Genomic DNA, 16,611 nt, shown 5'->3' on the forward strand with positions numbered 1-16,611 from the left:
CAACCATCCTATTTATTCGTCATGCGTCCCGTCATCCTTATCTTACTCCACTGGTTACAAACTTCTCAAACCACCTCCACAACTATACTTTTCAAAAAAAGAAACTTCAGACTCAAAAAAGACAACTTATAAAACTTACAGAACATCTACTTCCCTCCATTCTTCAAAAGTTAGCCATAACCCAAGAAAAAAAGGCTCATCTCACACTAATTCATTCGTCATCTGTCATCTACTTCTTTCCATTCTTCCAAATTTAGCCATAACCCAAGAAAAAAGGCTCACCCACACTAATTCATTCGTCATCCCTCATCTACTTGTCTCCATCCTTCAAAATTTAGCCATGACCCAAGAAAAACGGCTCACCCCACCCTAATTCATTCGTCATCCGTCATCAACTTGTCTCCATTCTTCAAAATTTAGCCATGACCCAAGAAAAAATGGCTCACCCCACCCTAACTCATTCGTCATCCGTCATCTACTTGTCTCCATTCTTCAAAATTTAGCCATGACCCAAGAAAAAACGGGTCACCCCACCCTAACTCATTCGTCATCTGTCATCCACTTGTCTCCATTCTTCCAAATTTAGCCATGACCCAAGAAAAAAAGGCTATCCCACACTAATTCATTCATCATCCCGTCATCCGTCATCCACAACTATTCTTTTCAAACAAAATTTAGAGCATCTACTTCTCTCCAGTCTTCCAAATTTAGCCATAACCCAAGAAAAAAGGCTCATCCCACACTAATTCATTCGTCATCCCGTCATCCTTCATCCACAACTATTCTTTTCAAACAAAAAATTTAGAGCATCTACTTCTCTCCAGTCTTCCAAATTTAGCCATAACTCAAGAAAAAGGCTCATCCCACACTAACTCATCCGTCATCCTTCCGCAGTTAATTTTTTCCTCTGTACGTGATAGGGCGTTGGCGGGGAACACGACGACGAGGAGGCAGCTGATGGGTAAGCACAGAGGGGAGCGGTGCATGGCGACGAACCCCATCGACCGGTGCTGGCGCTGCCGGTCCAACTGGGCCGCCGACCGCAAGCGGCTCGTCCGGTGCGTCCTCGGGTTCGGCCGCCGCACCACCGGCGGCCTCCTCGGCCGCTTCTACGTCGTCACCGACCCGTCCGACTCCGACCTCGTCAACCCCAAACCCGGCACTCTCCGCTACGGCGTCGTCCAAGACGAGCCTCTCTGGATCATCTTCGCCCGCGACATGATCATCAGATTAACCCAAGAGCTGATCATCAACAGCAATAAAACCATCGACGGCCGCGGCGCCAACGTTCACATCGCCGGCGGCGCCGGCCTCACTCTTCAGTTCGTCCAGAACGTCATCGTCCACGGCGTTCATATCCATGATATCAAGGCCGGCAATGGCGGTCTGATCAGAGACTCTGCCCATCACTTTGGCCTCCGCACGAGGAGCGACGGCGATGGTATTTCCCTCTTCGGCGCCTCTAATATCTGGATTGATCATGTTTCCATGTCCAATTGCATGGATGGTCTGATCGATGCCATCAACGCCTCCACCGCCATCACCATCTCCAACAACCACTTCACCCGCCACAACGAGGTTCTCTCCTCACAGACCCTTCTTTTTTTTTTTATCTTCTTTGGTTTTATGATTTTTAGTTTTTCTAATTTCGTCCGTGTTGATATTGGAACGGAAACTGAAAGGAAATCTCTTGCCGATTTCTGTTCCGTTCCATTCGTCCATCAAACTCTGCTTCGTTAGAATATAGTGCACGGATGCGGATGGGATGGTTATTTCGTCTGTGGACAAAAAAATCACCCCGTCTGGGAGTTTGGACGAATGATTGGACGTAGAATTGTCCGCCGGTCTCTGGATGGGAAGATTTTTTTGTTTGCGGATGAAATAATTGTCCCGTCTGGGGCTTTGGATGACCGATGGGACGGTGTATGTGTCCCCAGGGAGTCAATTAGGAGCCTGAGAGCTCCAGCTGGCCAACACAGGTGTTGTGGATGTGGGACGTGGATGAAAATATTTGGGATGGGATGAACTCTGGATGGGACGATTCGGACAAACCTTTAAATATTGGGATGTAGGACGGGGTGATCTTCATCCCGTCATGTCTGGGGGAGTCAAGTAGGAGCCTGAGAGCTCCAGCTGGTCAACATCGTTCTGTTCTTTTTGTGCGAGTTTATGCGAAGTGTTCGTTCTGTACGGTTTTCCGAACAAAACAAAAATAAATTCTAACAGAACATCACATGCACCTGTGTGCGGTTCTTTTGTTTTCTTTTGTTTACTTCGTTTTTGAAAAAGGCCCAGTGCGGCTCTTTTGGGCGAATTTTCTGTTTGTTTAAAACGAACAGAACAGAACGGCCAAGTTTATGAGTGATTGATACGTTGGACTGACAAGAGAGAAGTGGGTTTTGTTCAGGTGATGTTGTTCGGCGCGCACGATATGAGCAGCGAAGATCAAGTTATGCAGGTTACGGTGGCTTTCAATCACTTTGGAAGAGGGCTGATCCAGAGAATGCCGAGGTGCAGATGGGGCTTCTTCCACGTTCTGAACAACGATTACACTCACTGGCTGATGTACGCCGTTGGAGGTAGCCAACACCCCACCATCATCAGCCAAGGCAATCGTTACATTGCCCCCTCAGATATCAACGCCAAGCAGGTCTCTTTTATCTATTTTTCTTTCTTCTATCTTAACCTCTTTTGATCATTCTGTCTGGGTTTTTCTTCTTTTGAACAAATTTCCATTTTTTCTTGAAATAAATCTCTGCTAATGTCATCGTTTTGGGCACTTCTTCTTAGAAAATGGCTCGCAGAACTATTCAGATTTTTCCTTTGAAGTTAATCAACGTACACTATTGATTTTCGCCTTGTTTCTGATTACAAAATGCAAAAAACAGATCATGAAGGACGATTGCTCTTATCGTCTCTTTATTTTGTACTTTCTTCTGAACAAATCGTTAGACGCTAAACTTCAGATTTTCTTCTTCATAAATCTCTCGTTAATCTTTCCTAATCCATTTTGATTACGTTAGATTTACCCTCCTCGTATTTTTTGGCTTATTAGAAAGAATTATTCTAACTTAATCACTTGATTTCGCCTATCTTATTGTTTAAATAATGAAAAAACAGAGACGGATTGGGGTCCGTCGCTTGGTCTTTTCTTCTGAACAAATCTCTAAACGCTAAACCTGTGCATTACCTGTAAAAAAACTATGTATTTATTCGAGAAAATTAGTAGCAATAATTTTTGGTGATTCTTATCCGACGTAATCAAGCGATTTTTGACTAAAACTGTAGGTATTTTAAACTAAAATATTAACTGGACAGGTGACGAAGAGGGACTACGCAACAGAGGAGCAGTGGAGACAGTGGACGTGGAGGTCAGAGGGAGATCTGCTGATGAACGGAGCCTTCTTCGTTCAGTCTGGCCGGCCCCGTTCAAATTTAGGGTTGTCCAGAGTGGGCATGATAAAGGCCAAGCCGGGGACTTTTGCCACAAGGCTGACTCGCTACTCTGGTGCCTTGACTTGCAAGATCAACGCCCCTTGCTGACCAAATTGCCCTTTAAAAAGTTCAATATAAGATGGCCATGGTGATGATCATCGTCATGAGAGGACCTGTTCATCCATAAGTTGTCTACAGTTCTTCATTTCTTCTCCCGGTCGGCTTTAAACAATAATATCAATAATAATCTTCTTGTTTTAAGGAATATGAATGAATGTGTTCTTTTTTGATCTGATAGTTATTTGATTTATTTGGTGTGCCTTCTAATGAATGAAGTGAAGACCCAATCAGAAAAAAACTTTGAAAGTATGGCTGCCCATTTATTTGCTGCCATCTGGAGGACTAGTGTTAATGATCGGTTAGAACAAGTCCGTCTGATGTATTGACTGGACAGAGATATGACTGAAAATATTAATTCATTTAAGAGAGCAGTCCACCAGTTGATCAGTTAATTGAATCCCATTGACCCTTAAATGTAATAGACAGATGGGTCCAATCGGGTGCCGCAACATGATTAACCTAATAATACTGAAATAAAGCACACATTTAAATATTACGAGGGTTTAGTTACTTGTTAATCATGTTTTTGTAAACACAGTTGTTGCATGAACTACTTTAAGTTTTCACTTACATATGGTTAAGCATTATCAAGAAAAAACCGTCTGTAGTTTTTTCAACATTCAAAGTAGAATTAAAAATATCTGGACCATCTCTTGGGTGTCAAAGCGCAAATTAATGATGTCTATTTTGGAACATTTTCTCCAAAGTTTCGAGGGGTGAGTTAACTTCACAAGGAATAACTAAGAAAAACGATAAAGGACGTCCTCCCATTGGTTGATAAGTAAAAAGCCTCATTATAAATTCGAAAAGTCATAGTGGCCCAAATATATCATGCCAAATGCACACAATCCAGTGGTTTATTAGCCCTCTATGACTAGCAACATGGAAGGTGAGAATGGTCTCGAGAGTCATGTCTTGGGACTTTTATAATGGTTCACCTGTACTTGTGGATTCATTCCAATATTCATTGGATTTTAACTTGGGACAAAAAGTTTTATATATATTTCCTTCGATTGATCAACCCCACACTGTATTTTCGTAAGATGATATACACTAGCTAAAAATCCACCTGGTGCGATATCATAAGCACACACAGAGCATTATTAATCATAACCATACACATATAAAATGACACTATGGAATCCCAATCTTTGGGTTTTATTTGTAAAGTCTCTATTCCTTGATAATCAAAGCCTAAGAATCTATGAACAAACTCATACTTGACTAGACAAGCAGATAAATGACTCTGCAAATCACCTGTATTTGTGGATTCATTCCAATATTTATTGGATTTTTTGTGTGGCCCAATGGTCTAGGCTTCCATTGATACATACTCACCGATGTTCCCATCCGGGTTGACTTTCCGCTTTGAATGTTTTTGTCTGTCAGATGCCCAAATTTTTTTATAGTAAAATATCTTATCAGAGATAAATGATTGATTCAAACCTCCTCTGATGATCCCAAATGTAGAAATTCACCCAAGACGATAGAGAATCCAGCAGATATAGAGATAGATAGAGACTAGAAAGTATCAAGTAATACAGAAATATTATAGCAAAGTTAGCTTAACACATTACTTATGGGGAACTAATGTCACCACTGACCTGCTCCTTGAATGAGATCATTCAAGTTGTTCACATGTTTGGCTTCTAGATGTATGCACTCAATAAATGCTACGATGGATATCCTCATCTTGTTCACCAACTCTTGTTAAATATCTTATGAACTCCTCGCCACCAATGGAGTCAGGAAGTTAGCAAAAAGAAAGAAAATGTGAGTGAGAAATGGGGGGCAGAACCAGGCCTAAATAGCTTGGGTAAATAAAATGGTTGCCCTCCTTAATTTATATCTAGTTGGGTAATTTTGATAAAATTCCCTATAATTTTAATTGAATCCACCAATTTTCGTTGATGGTTTGTATGTGGCCCTATCAGCCCATGTATTAATTTAGTTAAGAACTTTATGGGACCTATAATATTTGATGTCCAATCTTATCGATTTATAATATCAACTTATAGATTACTTATTAAAAAATTAATTCAACTCAATCAACAGGTTTTGTGTCCTGCCCGTGGGATCCCAAGGTACACCTCACACTCTATAAGATATAGAGCAGTGATTGAATTCTCACGTGGAACCTTTGCCACCATTGTATACCATACAATCATTCGTCCACATGAGACTACCGAATGAATCAAGATATTTTTAGTTGTCAAATCCAAATTCATCATTAATTTAGAACTAATGCATAATAAATATCATTCTAGAATGTCTTCTCTAATATCTCTACTACTCGAGCCAGAGATTTAATGTATCTTCTTCCTCGAGCCAATGTCTTCCTCTACAGAGGGCAGATGATCTCCTGTTGACCACTCAGTCACCTTTGTGAAGTTCTTTCTATCGAGGAGCGAAGACATGTTTGAATACTGTAAGTAGGGATTCACAAATCTTAGTCAAAACATAGCTGTCCATGTACATGATGTCCTTGTTGTCTCGCGCGAACAAAATGCTTATACACTCATGCGATGGAGCTATGACCCCATGTGATTGTTGTTTAAGTAGCATAGCATTCAAGAATTCATGCAGATCAATTAAGTGAAATCTTTCCCTAAAGAACAACCACCATCTATCCGTAGTGTTATTCCCAAAGATGGGTTATGATGATATAAAAGTTTATGGTCATCATTTCACGAGGAATAAGAAAATAAATCGATCAAACCAAGTCCGAGGAGACTTCTTTAAGCCATAGAAAACCTTTTTGAGATGGCAGACCAAAGATAATGCACAAGGAGTTGTGATAGAGCAAAAGTAGGAGTGTTAGTGTCGTTGTAATTAATTTCATTTCAATCAAATAATATTTATGAATCTTTAATCTTACTCAAAGATGTACAGCAGAGAGTAAGGACGTCTCCTTAGATATTGGCTCTTAAATGTAGAATTATTTAAGAAGTTAAAATAAAGGGATAAGAGATATTAGGAGAATAATACTAGGGAATTTTTATGATTATTATATACATTGTATAATTCATGGAGAAAACATAATGTACGGAGAAATATCTAGAAATGAAGAATCAGAATGTGAAGAGTGTGGAATCATGAAGAAATAAGGATCAGAAAATGAAAGTACTCACTCAGTGCTTGTGGAAATGGCTAAGGACGAGAGAAAATTTAAAAAGGTTTTTTTAATGAAAGTTTCATTTACTCTATTGATTTTATTAGTAGCTGAAAATTTGTATCAGGAGAATATACATAGATTAGAGAACTAAAGTAGTATTTATATATTTTATTGAATTCAAATTGCAAAGGAAAACAGATAATAACGTTCGAAAAAAATATGGGTGCAAGGTGATTGAGGAGATGCCTGTGAGAAACGATATTACTTTAATCTAATTTTTTTAATTTCTGCCCTTGATTTACCTAAGTTTGATCTTGAATGAGTATAGTTACTTTTCAAACATCGCTGCCAAGAAGAAATCACCGTTAGCTTCAGATTTGACCTATGAGGGGATTACTCATCCAGCTATGCCTCCTCCATTCCTGACCTTCCCTCAAGAGCAAGAAGCTGTCTCTGCCTCTTTGTGAAAGGTTCAAGAAAGAAGAAACCAATCACAAAGTAGGATCTTCCTTTGCTCAAAATTTTGAACTCAACTTTTGCATTCAACATAAAATATGTATTCTTAGCCTGTAGACTTAAGTTTTATACGACATGAATGTTCCTAGAAATTCCCTGAATGGTATGGGACCACTCCCTGCTGCTTTCCGGTAGTGTTCGAATGGAGATTAACCTTCTCGTCACCAAAATTTGGCTGCCAGCAAGAGAGACGGAGACCAGGGGTAGGAGCAACGAGCTTGCCCCTAGACTGTTCAATTTCTTTCTTGAAGGGTTCAACGGGGATGATCAAATTGTAGCTATGGACCCGTTTAAGTTTTGATGGTCCATTCCCAGTCAACACCATCTGCATCAGCTCCTTTTTCTAGTTGGGCCTTCTTCATTCATCCGTGTTAGTGCTCACTACTAATTGTCACCAAAACTATAGAGATAGATATTAAAATATGTAAACTTAATGCAACTGTTCAATCTTCTTAGAGAAGATCGACAATCGAGATTAAAATATTTGGCCTTAACAGAAGTTCATTTTGACATGGGATTCAAGCTAGGTCAGTGCAAAGCCCAAAATATGCCTTCTCCGTATGATTTATTTATATGGTGGGCCATGGGCTTTGTTAACACCTTTTACATTTTCCCTGGACTGCCTGAATTTTTTGAAAGCTTCAGTTATGTCAATCCCATATCAAAATATTTAAATGCAATCAACGATATATAAATTTTGGAATCATATATCATCTGCAATTGAAACAAAAACAAAAACTCCCTATGCATGCACGCACGGGGCTTGATACTTTATACCTTTTGTGGTCGCGCCCTATTATGTGCTCCCTTTGCTTGTGGCTGCAGATGTGGCCCCTAGTGTTAGCGTAGCGCCTGCAGCTATGCCTATGCCTGTGGAGCTGCCAGAATGCTCCTTCTAGGCCCACAACCTTTTCTTTCTCCTTTTTTTTCTTTTATACAAATCATTAATTTTTACTAATCATGTTTAGGTTATATTCATTGTCATAATCATGCTAAATTCATAAAATATGAATGTTTATGCAATAAATGAACTGATGCAAGGAATGGAAATTATTCATCACATATCACGAAGTATGTATGCTAATTACATCTTGTAGGCAACATATAACCTTGAAAGTGATAAAATGCATGCATCAATTCAATTATGTCAAGTTGCACATCTGGAGGTAAGGAATTATAAATCTCCTAATGAAGATCACCATTAAGAAATGCATTCTTTATGGGAAATTGCTGAAGAGGCCAACCATGATGAGCTGTAAGGAGAATGAGCATCCTAGAAACATGGGGAAAAAATATCAAGAGAATCAACACCAAACTGCTAGGCATAAGTCTTCACCATAAGGCAGGTCTTATACTGTTCAAAAGAGTCATACTGGTACATGAGTTCAATGGTAGACGATCAAATGTGTTCCCCATGGCAAGAGAACAAGATCCCAAAATGTGTTTTTTATCTCAGGGTGTAAATTCCTCTTCCGTTGCAAAACATCACTTAGGAGAAGCCACTGTTGTGCCCATAATAGTTGGAATGACAATTGAAATGAGACTTGTGAGAAACCATTATAAGAAGAAGAGTGACAATGTGATGAAACATAATTAGACAAAGGATTTAGTGGTTTGGAAGTACATGACTGTGGTGCTTTTGGGGAGCAATGGGAAGACCACCACAAGAGGGAAGAGGGTGAGGTACTTCAACTGCAATAGGACATGGGTAGATGTAGGCTGATAAAACTAAAACTCCATGTGTTGTAACATGAAATAATTCTGTCATTAGCATTTAGGCTTACTCATTAAAATAATAAAATTTCCTTTATCAAAATATAGAAATAATTGGATGAGAATTGCGTAAATCCATAAAGAGGCTATTTCTTATAAAAATATGAATATAAATATCAAATAAAAATTTTCAAGAAAATATAGAAAGAGAGAATTACTTTACATTGATTTCTTAAAGAGTTTTTAGGAGATTAAAATAACTTTATATGAATTTTAATATTATGATTCAAAATTGTACATAGTAGTTTATGCCAAAGCTTCAGCGGAAAGCAAAATTCAATTTCAAAACAATTGGTCCTCAAATAAAATAATTTTGAATGGTATCCAGTCAAAATTCCTATCAAGAATCCAAATGAAATTTAAACCAAAGGTGAAGATTAAATAATTTTGAATGGTTTCCAGTCAAAATTCCTATCAAGAATCCAAATGAAATTTAAACCAAAGGTGAAGACAAAAGATTATTTTTCTGAAATTTTGGGAGGAGATATGATAGTTGGGGAATTAAATTGGAGAATACATCAATTCCAAATCTTGAGAAATAAGGTTAGGGGAATATGTTGAGTGAATGAAAGTGGAGAAAAATAGGGAAGATGTTTTCAGGAATGGCGTTTGAACTTCGTGATACATAATAAAAGGTTAAAATTCAAAGAAATTTTTTTATATTTATGAATATTGATATTGAATGCAATTAAGTGCTCTCAATTTTCAGATATCCCACAAGTGATCTATATTTTGTCCATGCATTAGTGTTTTTAAGATGTTCAGAAAGTTATTCAAGAGGTCAAGAAGAGCTTAAATTTTTATATCCAAGTATCAATAACAGTTTGATTCCAGTCGCAGCTGTTGTATCCTTCTTGGCCAACTAGAGTAGGGTGAGCTTCCTTGCTGTTTGTTCTCTCTTCCTGATGTTATTATCTTAATCCAACTAGAGGTATGGATAGACAATCAAAAGAAGAGACTCACCTTAATGTTTGGGTTCCACCAAACGATTGCATCTGAAGATATCACTATATTTAAATGGCTCAATCTCCAAAGTTGGATTTGATTCATTTTGCATCTGGATTTGGAGATACGAGGTGATTGGTCACCTTTGGTTTTCTTGTTTTCAAAGTTGACCAATGGACTAATGCCAGATGTCCAGGGCTCTTGATGAAATGCATCTTGTGCCTTTATTTATATCACCATTCACTAAACTTAATGCCTAATTATCAGGCTTATGAGGCACATCCTAATTATTTTTTGATATTTTCACCATTACCATTCCACTCCACTTAGTCATACTTCTACATTATTTGATGTTTAATGATATATTTTCCTCATGCTTGACCTTTCTCAAGGTAAAACCATTTGAAAGTAACAATTATTATTTTTACCTTTTTCATAACTCAAGTGGACGAACAAGGACCCAAAGTGGCTGATGCAACGGTTAGAAGAATCAATGCTTTCCTAGTTTTAGTTTTCAAGTCAAACTAATGATTCACATAAACTAATCCTTTTTATTTCTAGTTATTTATTTCAGATGATAGGGGTTTAGAGAAGATAAAAATTAGAAACCAATGTAGAATAAATTCATTAAACATACCTTAGATATTAAATATATTGAATTTTCATGTAATGTGATATATTTCATTATTTTAATGATTTTCTTGGTCCTAAAAAGCAAAATACAAATTAGAGGCGTAGGCCCACAACAGCAGCTGACATGGATGTGCAAATGTGGAGGCGTTCTAAGTAGCCAAGGCACCTACATGGACCCAGCTGATTGCCTAAGTGGCATAGGTTGGGACATAGCTGACCAAGATGAGTTATTTCATAACAGTATTCAGTATTACCCTTTTATTCTCTTTTAAGAATTGAAATATTCTCATATAGGATTACTATTTCTAAGTTCTACGGAGGTACACCAGGGACGATGTGAGTCATTGGATGAAAATCTAATGATCAACCATTAGACAAAGAAACAATTACTATAAGCCACACCATATGCAGGCTTTGGCCTCTTCCATGATGCCACGTGGTAACATCTCGGTTGTCTAATTTTAGGAAATGAATGAACAAGTGAGCTCTCATGTTCATGAGTTTATTTTTTTTCTTGATATTAGCATCAGAGATACCTGACAATCATCTATGGTCTGAGCATGAAGTAGTCTCATTTTTATAGTGTATGGCCAATATATTTGGGGTTTCTTGGTTAGAAATATGTACTATTTACAGCTTTTGATTGGGAATGATTTAAAATTCCATTTATATTTGAAAAATATAGATATTTGTATTTGATGGAAGCTAAGAGGGGGGGGGGGGTGAATTAGCTTATCTACTTTTAATTTGCATAAATTACTTTTAAGATTCCTTGGATTGTCGCTCACCTTCTTTCTCTCAAACACAAGATTTACTTGGTTCCTCGATCCGCTAGTGATCGAGTCAATCCAAGGCCCCCCTTCGAGTCCTAATTAGGACTCAGGATAACCTTACTAAGGATCCTACCTTGTAAGGCACCCCAACCCAACTCACCGAGTTGCCTCTGCAGAGGAGTCTTCCGATGGTATGTCACGTCCTTGGGTGCACGAGCTTCACCCCCGAATCGCCTTCGGGTAGACCGTCACGAGCTCTTCCTCGTACGTCCACTTCCCTCGTCATCCTTGGTGCCACCAACGTCACCTCCCTGCCTTCTCGATCTTCAACACCTGTTCAGATTAGTGGAAGAAACGATATACCGCTCCCCGTGATTGATCAAAGGTCAATCACCGCTCTCAATGATGTATGATTGATCAAATGCACTAAGATTCAAAATGTGATATCAAGATCAATTGTGCAAATCTGTCTCAGAACTACTTTCAAGATCAACAAATCAATTCCTCTTAATCGCTTTCAAAAATAATATCAATCCCTTCACTATCCTTCACAAAATCTCATAAAAATCACCATTAACTCAATGATTGTGGAGGAAACTATTACCCTATTCAGTAAATGAATGAGTGATGAAAATGAAAAACTTCCCTTGAGAGTAGAGAATCACAAGCACACTGATTTCAGGGGAAGAACTTCACAAGAGGGAGCACTTTCTTCTTCAAAGAGGAGCTCAAGATAGATGGTTTTCCGAGTCAGACAAAGGAGCTGTAATTAATTTTTTATGATTTTTCAAAGTTTTATAGAAAGTTTCCTTAATTAAAAAATTAATTATAGTAATTAGTGCTAATTAAAGTAGTTAGGTTTAATATAGGAATTCCAAAAGTCGAAAAAAATATGATTTTTAGAAATAACCGTCGGACCCGACCTTTAGAATAAATCGAATTTCCTAATTCGATTTATCGGGTCCAAAGTAAGTTAAATATAGAAATTTTATTTCTACATTAAAGTGCACACGTGGCGCACTGGTAAAGCGCCACGTTGTCGGGGCGGAGGCCGCGGGTTCGACTCTCGCCCGCCCCATTTTTTTTTATTTATAAACTTTCTACTGCGGACCCAACCGCGAACTTAACTGGTTAAGTCCACCCGTCGGGTCTGCCACTAAGGCTAATGGGCTCCGCCCATTTAGGCCTTATTGGGCCCTTTATAACCCAAAATAAATAAATAAAAATGATTAAAAAACCATTTCTCATTCAATAAAAATTCTTTTAATTTCTTTATTTTTTGACATTCTAAAATATTTTTAAAAATATAAATCAATGTTTTAAAGACACTTTAAAACCTAAAACGCCCTTTATATTATTTAAAACATTCTAAAAACATTTAAAAACATTTTTCAGAATATTTAAAAGGCATTTTTAATTATACAGAAGATTTTAACCACTTTTATTAAAAATTATATTAATAGCTCTTAATATTTTAAAACAATTTTTTTGTTTTTTTTTTGTTTTTAAAGCATTCAAAAACCTTTAAAAACCTTTAACTTCAAAGAACTTATTAATTTATAAAGTCATGATTACTATTGTAATTTAATGTACATTAAAACACAAAAACCTCAACAGTATTGAATCTTGATCAATTTTGTTTACATTTATGAAACTTTTGGGACATAAATTTGGTGATGTTTACCTCAACTGGCACCAAACCCAAATGTGAAATTTGTTCTTGGATGTAGATGCATTGTGGGGTCATTTTTTAATTGACAAAAAATAACAAAAATTCTGTTGAGATTTGGCACTATCCAATGCTCTTGGTCTGAACTATGCATCCATATGTGATTCCTATTTTTCATGCATTGAATGTCAAGTACATATTTTAAAGTCTTCGAATCTCCAAACTGCATCATTTTTATATCTTTTGAATCATCTGCTTATAAGCTTTTATCACCAAATTATTTACCCAATTCTGACATATATTGTTTAGCCAATTTCATGATTTTTACTAGATGTCATAAATAAAGTCATTTTTAAAGCCCTTACTTTCAAAACTGATACTAATGTTATCTTATCTCCAACCATTCAGATTATCCATTAGCTCCTTAATTTTGAAAAATGCACTACACTAAAATTTTATTACCATAGGTAAATTATTATGAATATATAATTTGGTCAGGAATAAGTAATTTTTATTCTTAAATTTATGATACTCATCTTAGTGCAAGGACATCACCAATCATCAAGGGAGACGGACAATTATGGCCAGCAACCCAGAATACTCCAAAAAGTGAAGAATGATGTGACTAATGAAGTTTAAACCTTGTCATAGGTAAATTAAGTGGTATATATTGGTAGGAAATATGTACGGTCTGTTATTTTTTAATGATATAATGAGCTTGAATTGAATTTAGAATAAACAAATATGGAAATTTCTATCGAATCTTGATCATTTTTCTTCAAGGCTAAAAAATTTTGGGCCTCTACTTCGGCAACATTTATCTCAGTTAATACTGAACCCAAATCTCACAACTTTGAAGTCCATAAATGCCTTGAGTGGTGTCCCTTTTCCATCCATACATAATAATAGCAACTCTGTTGAGATTTTATCCGCCCGACATCATCATTTGTAACAGCATCTTCATGAAAGTCAGTAAAGTTGGGGGATGAATTTGAAGATGCATATCACAGTACTCATATCTTTAATCATCATCATTTTGATACATTTGATATCCTCAGTTTTTAAGCTTTTACACGTCTCACTCATCAGATTCTGACATTTATTGATTGGTACATTTCTGGCTTTTCCCACATGTCAAAAATGGGTAGTTTTTTAATGTGTGACTTTGAAAATGACATTATTTTTTATTTTGTCATAATTATTTATCGTATTTAAATGGTACCTATCCTTTATCTTTTGAGTTTGAAAATCCCTTTTTCATAAAGTAATATAACTATCATAAAATTATTTGTTGAAGTTGTATGATGTAAGAATCGCGTCAAATCAATTAAAAGAAGAGAAATAATTATCACTAACATGCCAGGTTACTACGAAATAAACGAATGCGGCGACTAATGAGCTTTGAAATTTCTTCAAGGTGAAATATTTCAGGGTTCTTGGTTGGAAATATGTAGTCTTGGAGGTTTTTGATTTAGAATGACCTATAATTTCACTGATATTAGAAAAATATGAAGATTTCTACAAAATGTTACCATTTTTTAAAAAGTTTGTAAAATCTTTGTGATGTAACTTAGATGGTGTTTATCTCACTGAATGCCCCCCCCCCCCCCAAGATTCTTCATTTGCCTGTCCCCCCATACTCTTGTGAGTTGAAACTATTGGGTGCTGAATTTGAACATATATATCACTATACTTGAATCTCCCAATTGCATTATTTTTATATATATGTTGCTAAGCTTTCGATCAGTTACTCATTCGTCCAGTTCTGACATCTATTTCTTCCTCAATTTCTTGACTTTTACACGATGTCATAAATGGGATCATTTTTTAAGCCCTTACTTTCAAACTTGATATCAACTTTGTTGGGCTTTGTGTCTTGGTTCAACCATAGAAAACATGGTTTTCATGATGGGGAAGCATCAATCGATTCTCAATCAATCTATAAAATCATTACATCACATGTAACTTATGGGGAACTTGTTCCACCGTTGACTGGCTCACTTTGAGAGCGTTCTGAAGCTGTTCATGTGCCTGGCCTTTAGAAGTATCCACACGATCACATTAATCTTAGATCTCCACCTCTTCCTCTTCAACTCTCCTTGAAAACCTGGAAGGTTTTCTCACCATGAAGACATTATTCTTGGTTGAGTAGAGAAGAAAGCAGAGTGGAAAAGGGGGGCTCTCAATTTTGGCTGGCCTGAGTGCTTGAAATGAGTGTCCCTTCCCTATTTATATTTTACTTAAGTTTTTTTAAAACACCACACAGAGTAAAATACATTCACCAATGCCCCTATGATCTTACGCGTGTGATCCTCTATGCCCATGTATCATTCTACTTAATATTTTTAATAGCCCAATAACATTATTGCGCAAAATTATTAATTAACTATATGAACAGATAGATTAACTTAGACTTCAAGATTTCCAACACATCAAACAGCACTGAAATATTCCTCATATAATAAAAGTTACAATGTTTTGAATCTACAACCCGCTCGGCGGAGTGCCAACGCCTGCAAATAATGCCCGGAGGTTTTATTTAATGTTAAATCTTATTTATTGCCCTTAAAATTGCACACTAATTCCTTAAAAACCATAATTAATTATTAGAAACTATCTAAACCAAAGGAAATATATATTTCATTTATTGAAAATAGTTTTGACTAGTTTTCAAATAAAGATGTAATTATCAAAGGAAGATTTGGGGATGATGCAATTTAGAGATTTAACAACCATGATATTTTGAAATATAATGGCCAAAAATTGCAACTTGCATGAGAATGTTAGGGTCAAAGGAAGAGCATGGGGGGATCTATGATAAGCCAAAAATAAAGGGTAAATTCACCAATTAAAATCCCTTGTCGTTGTTAATTTAGCTTGAAAAATAAAGTTTGTAAAACCCTAACTTAAGATGTATAGTGACAAGTATGGGTATCGTCCAAGGGAAGCTAGTAAGGTAATTCAATTACTTATATAATTGAGTTATATTACCCTATTTAGGGTTAATTCAATTTCAATGAAGATCAAATTAATCTAATTATATGAAGACTTTAGAAAATGGGGTAGAAGAGATGGGGAAGAGTAGAAGAATTAGGGATCTCTAAATTCTCTTCTTTGATCCAATAAAAAGGATCAAAGGAGACAATTAGAGAGATTAAGAAGAAAATTTACTTTTGGTTTTTTTGGGGGAATTGGGTATCTAAATTCGCTAACTACTATCTCATTAATACAATCTAACTATATCCTAGAAACTAAACTTTTTATAATTTTTTCTCTTAATGTGGAAGTGGGCTTGTACATGCCGCTCAAGCCTAGAAACTTGGAAATTCATACTAAGATCAAGAAGAAAAATCACAAATTTCACTAGCACACAATCCAAATTACACTAAAATACAAATAAAATGAAGTAAAAATACCAAATTCAGATGATCCAGGCTGGTTCCCCTCTCTGTCTTGCAACTGTGAAAGAGCCCCCTCCAGAATGACCCCCTCGACTCAAATTTCTACTATTATACTTAGGTTAAATGGTGAAAATTACCATTTTTCCTCCAATAAGTAATTAATTTTTATCCATCTAAGTATGCTTGATTGGAATGATCCAACATCATATAGATAGAAATCCATAAAAAATT

General features: G+C 36.5%; 1 protein-coding gene across 1 annotated transcript; it reads left to right on the forward strand.

Moving 5' to 3' along the window:
• The first annotated feature begins 889 nt into the window (after positions 1 to 889).
• On the forward strand, positions 890 to 3,671 carry LOC144701465 (pectate lyase-like). Its single transcript, XM_078573272.1, has 3 exons — positions 890 to 1,578; positions 2,408 to 2,650; positions 3,319 to 3,671. The coding sequence occupies exons 1-3, from the start codon at positions 958 to 960 to the stop codon at positions 3,541 to 3,543; spliced, it is 1,089 nt and encodes a 362-aa protein (XP_078429398.1). The 5' UTR covers positions 890 to 957; the 3' UTR covers positions 3,544 to 3,671.
• The last annotated feature ends 12,940 nt before the right edge of the window (positions 3,672 to 16,611 follow it).

This window comes from Wolffia australiana, chromosome 3 (genome assembly GCF_029677425.1).
Source record: "Wolffia australiana isolate 7733 chromosome 3, ASM2967742v1".
In the NCBI taxonomy this organism is placed as follows: Eukaryota; Viridiplantae; Streptophyta; class Magnoliopsida; order Alismatales; family Araceae; genus Wolffia; species Wolffia australiana.

Excerpts from the sequence above, each read along its gene's own strand:
- LOC144701465 (XM_078573272.1), top strand. The coding sequence starts at position 958 with ATGGGTAAGCACAGAGGGGAGCGGTGCATGGCGACGAACCCCATCGAC. Across the intron at positions 1,579-2,407 it reads ACTTCACCCGCCACAACGAG|GTGATGTTGTTCGGCGCGCA; the intron begins GTTCTCTCCTCA and ends GGTTTTGTTCAG. Across the intron at positions 2,651-3,318 it reads CAGATATCAACGCCAAGCAG|GTGACGAAGAGGGACTACGC; the intron begins GTCTCTTTTATC and ends TTAACTGGACAG.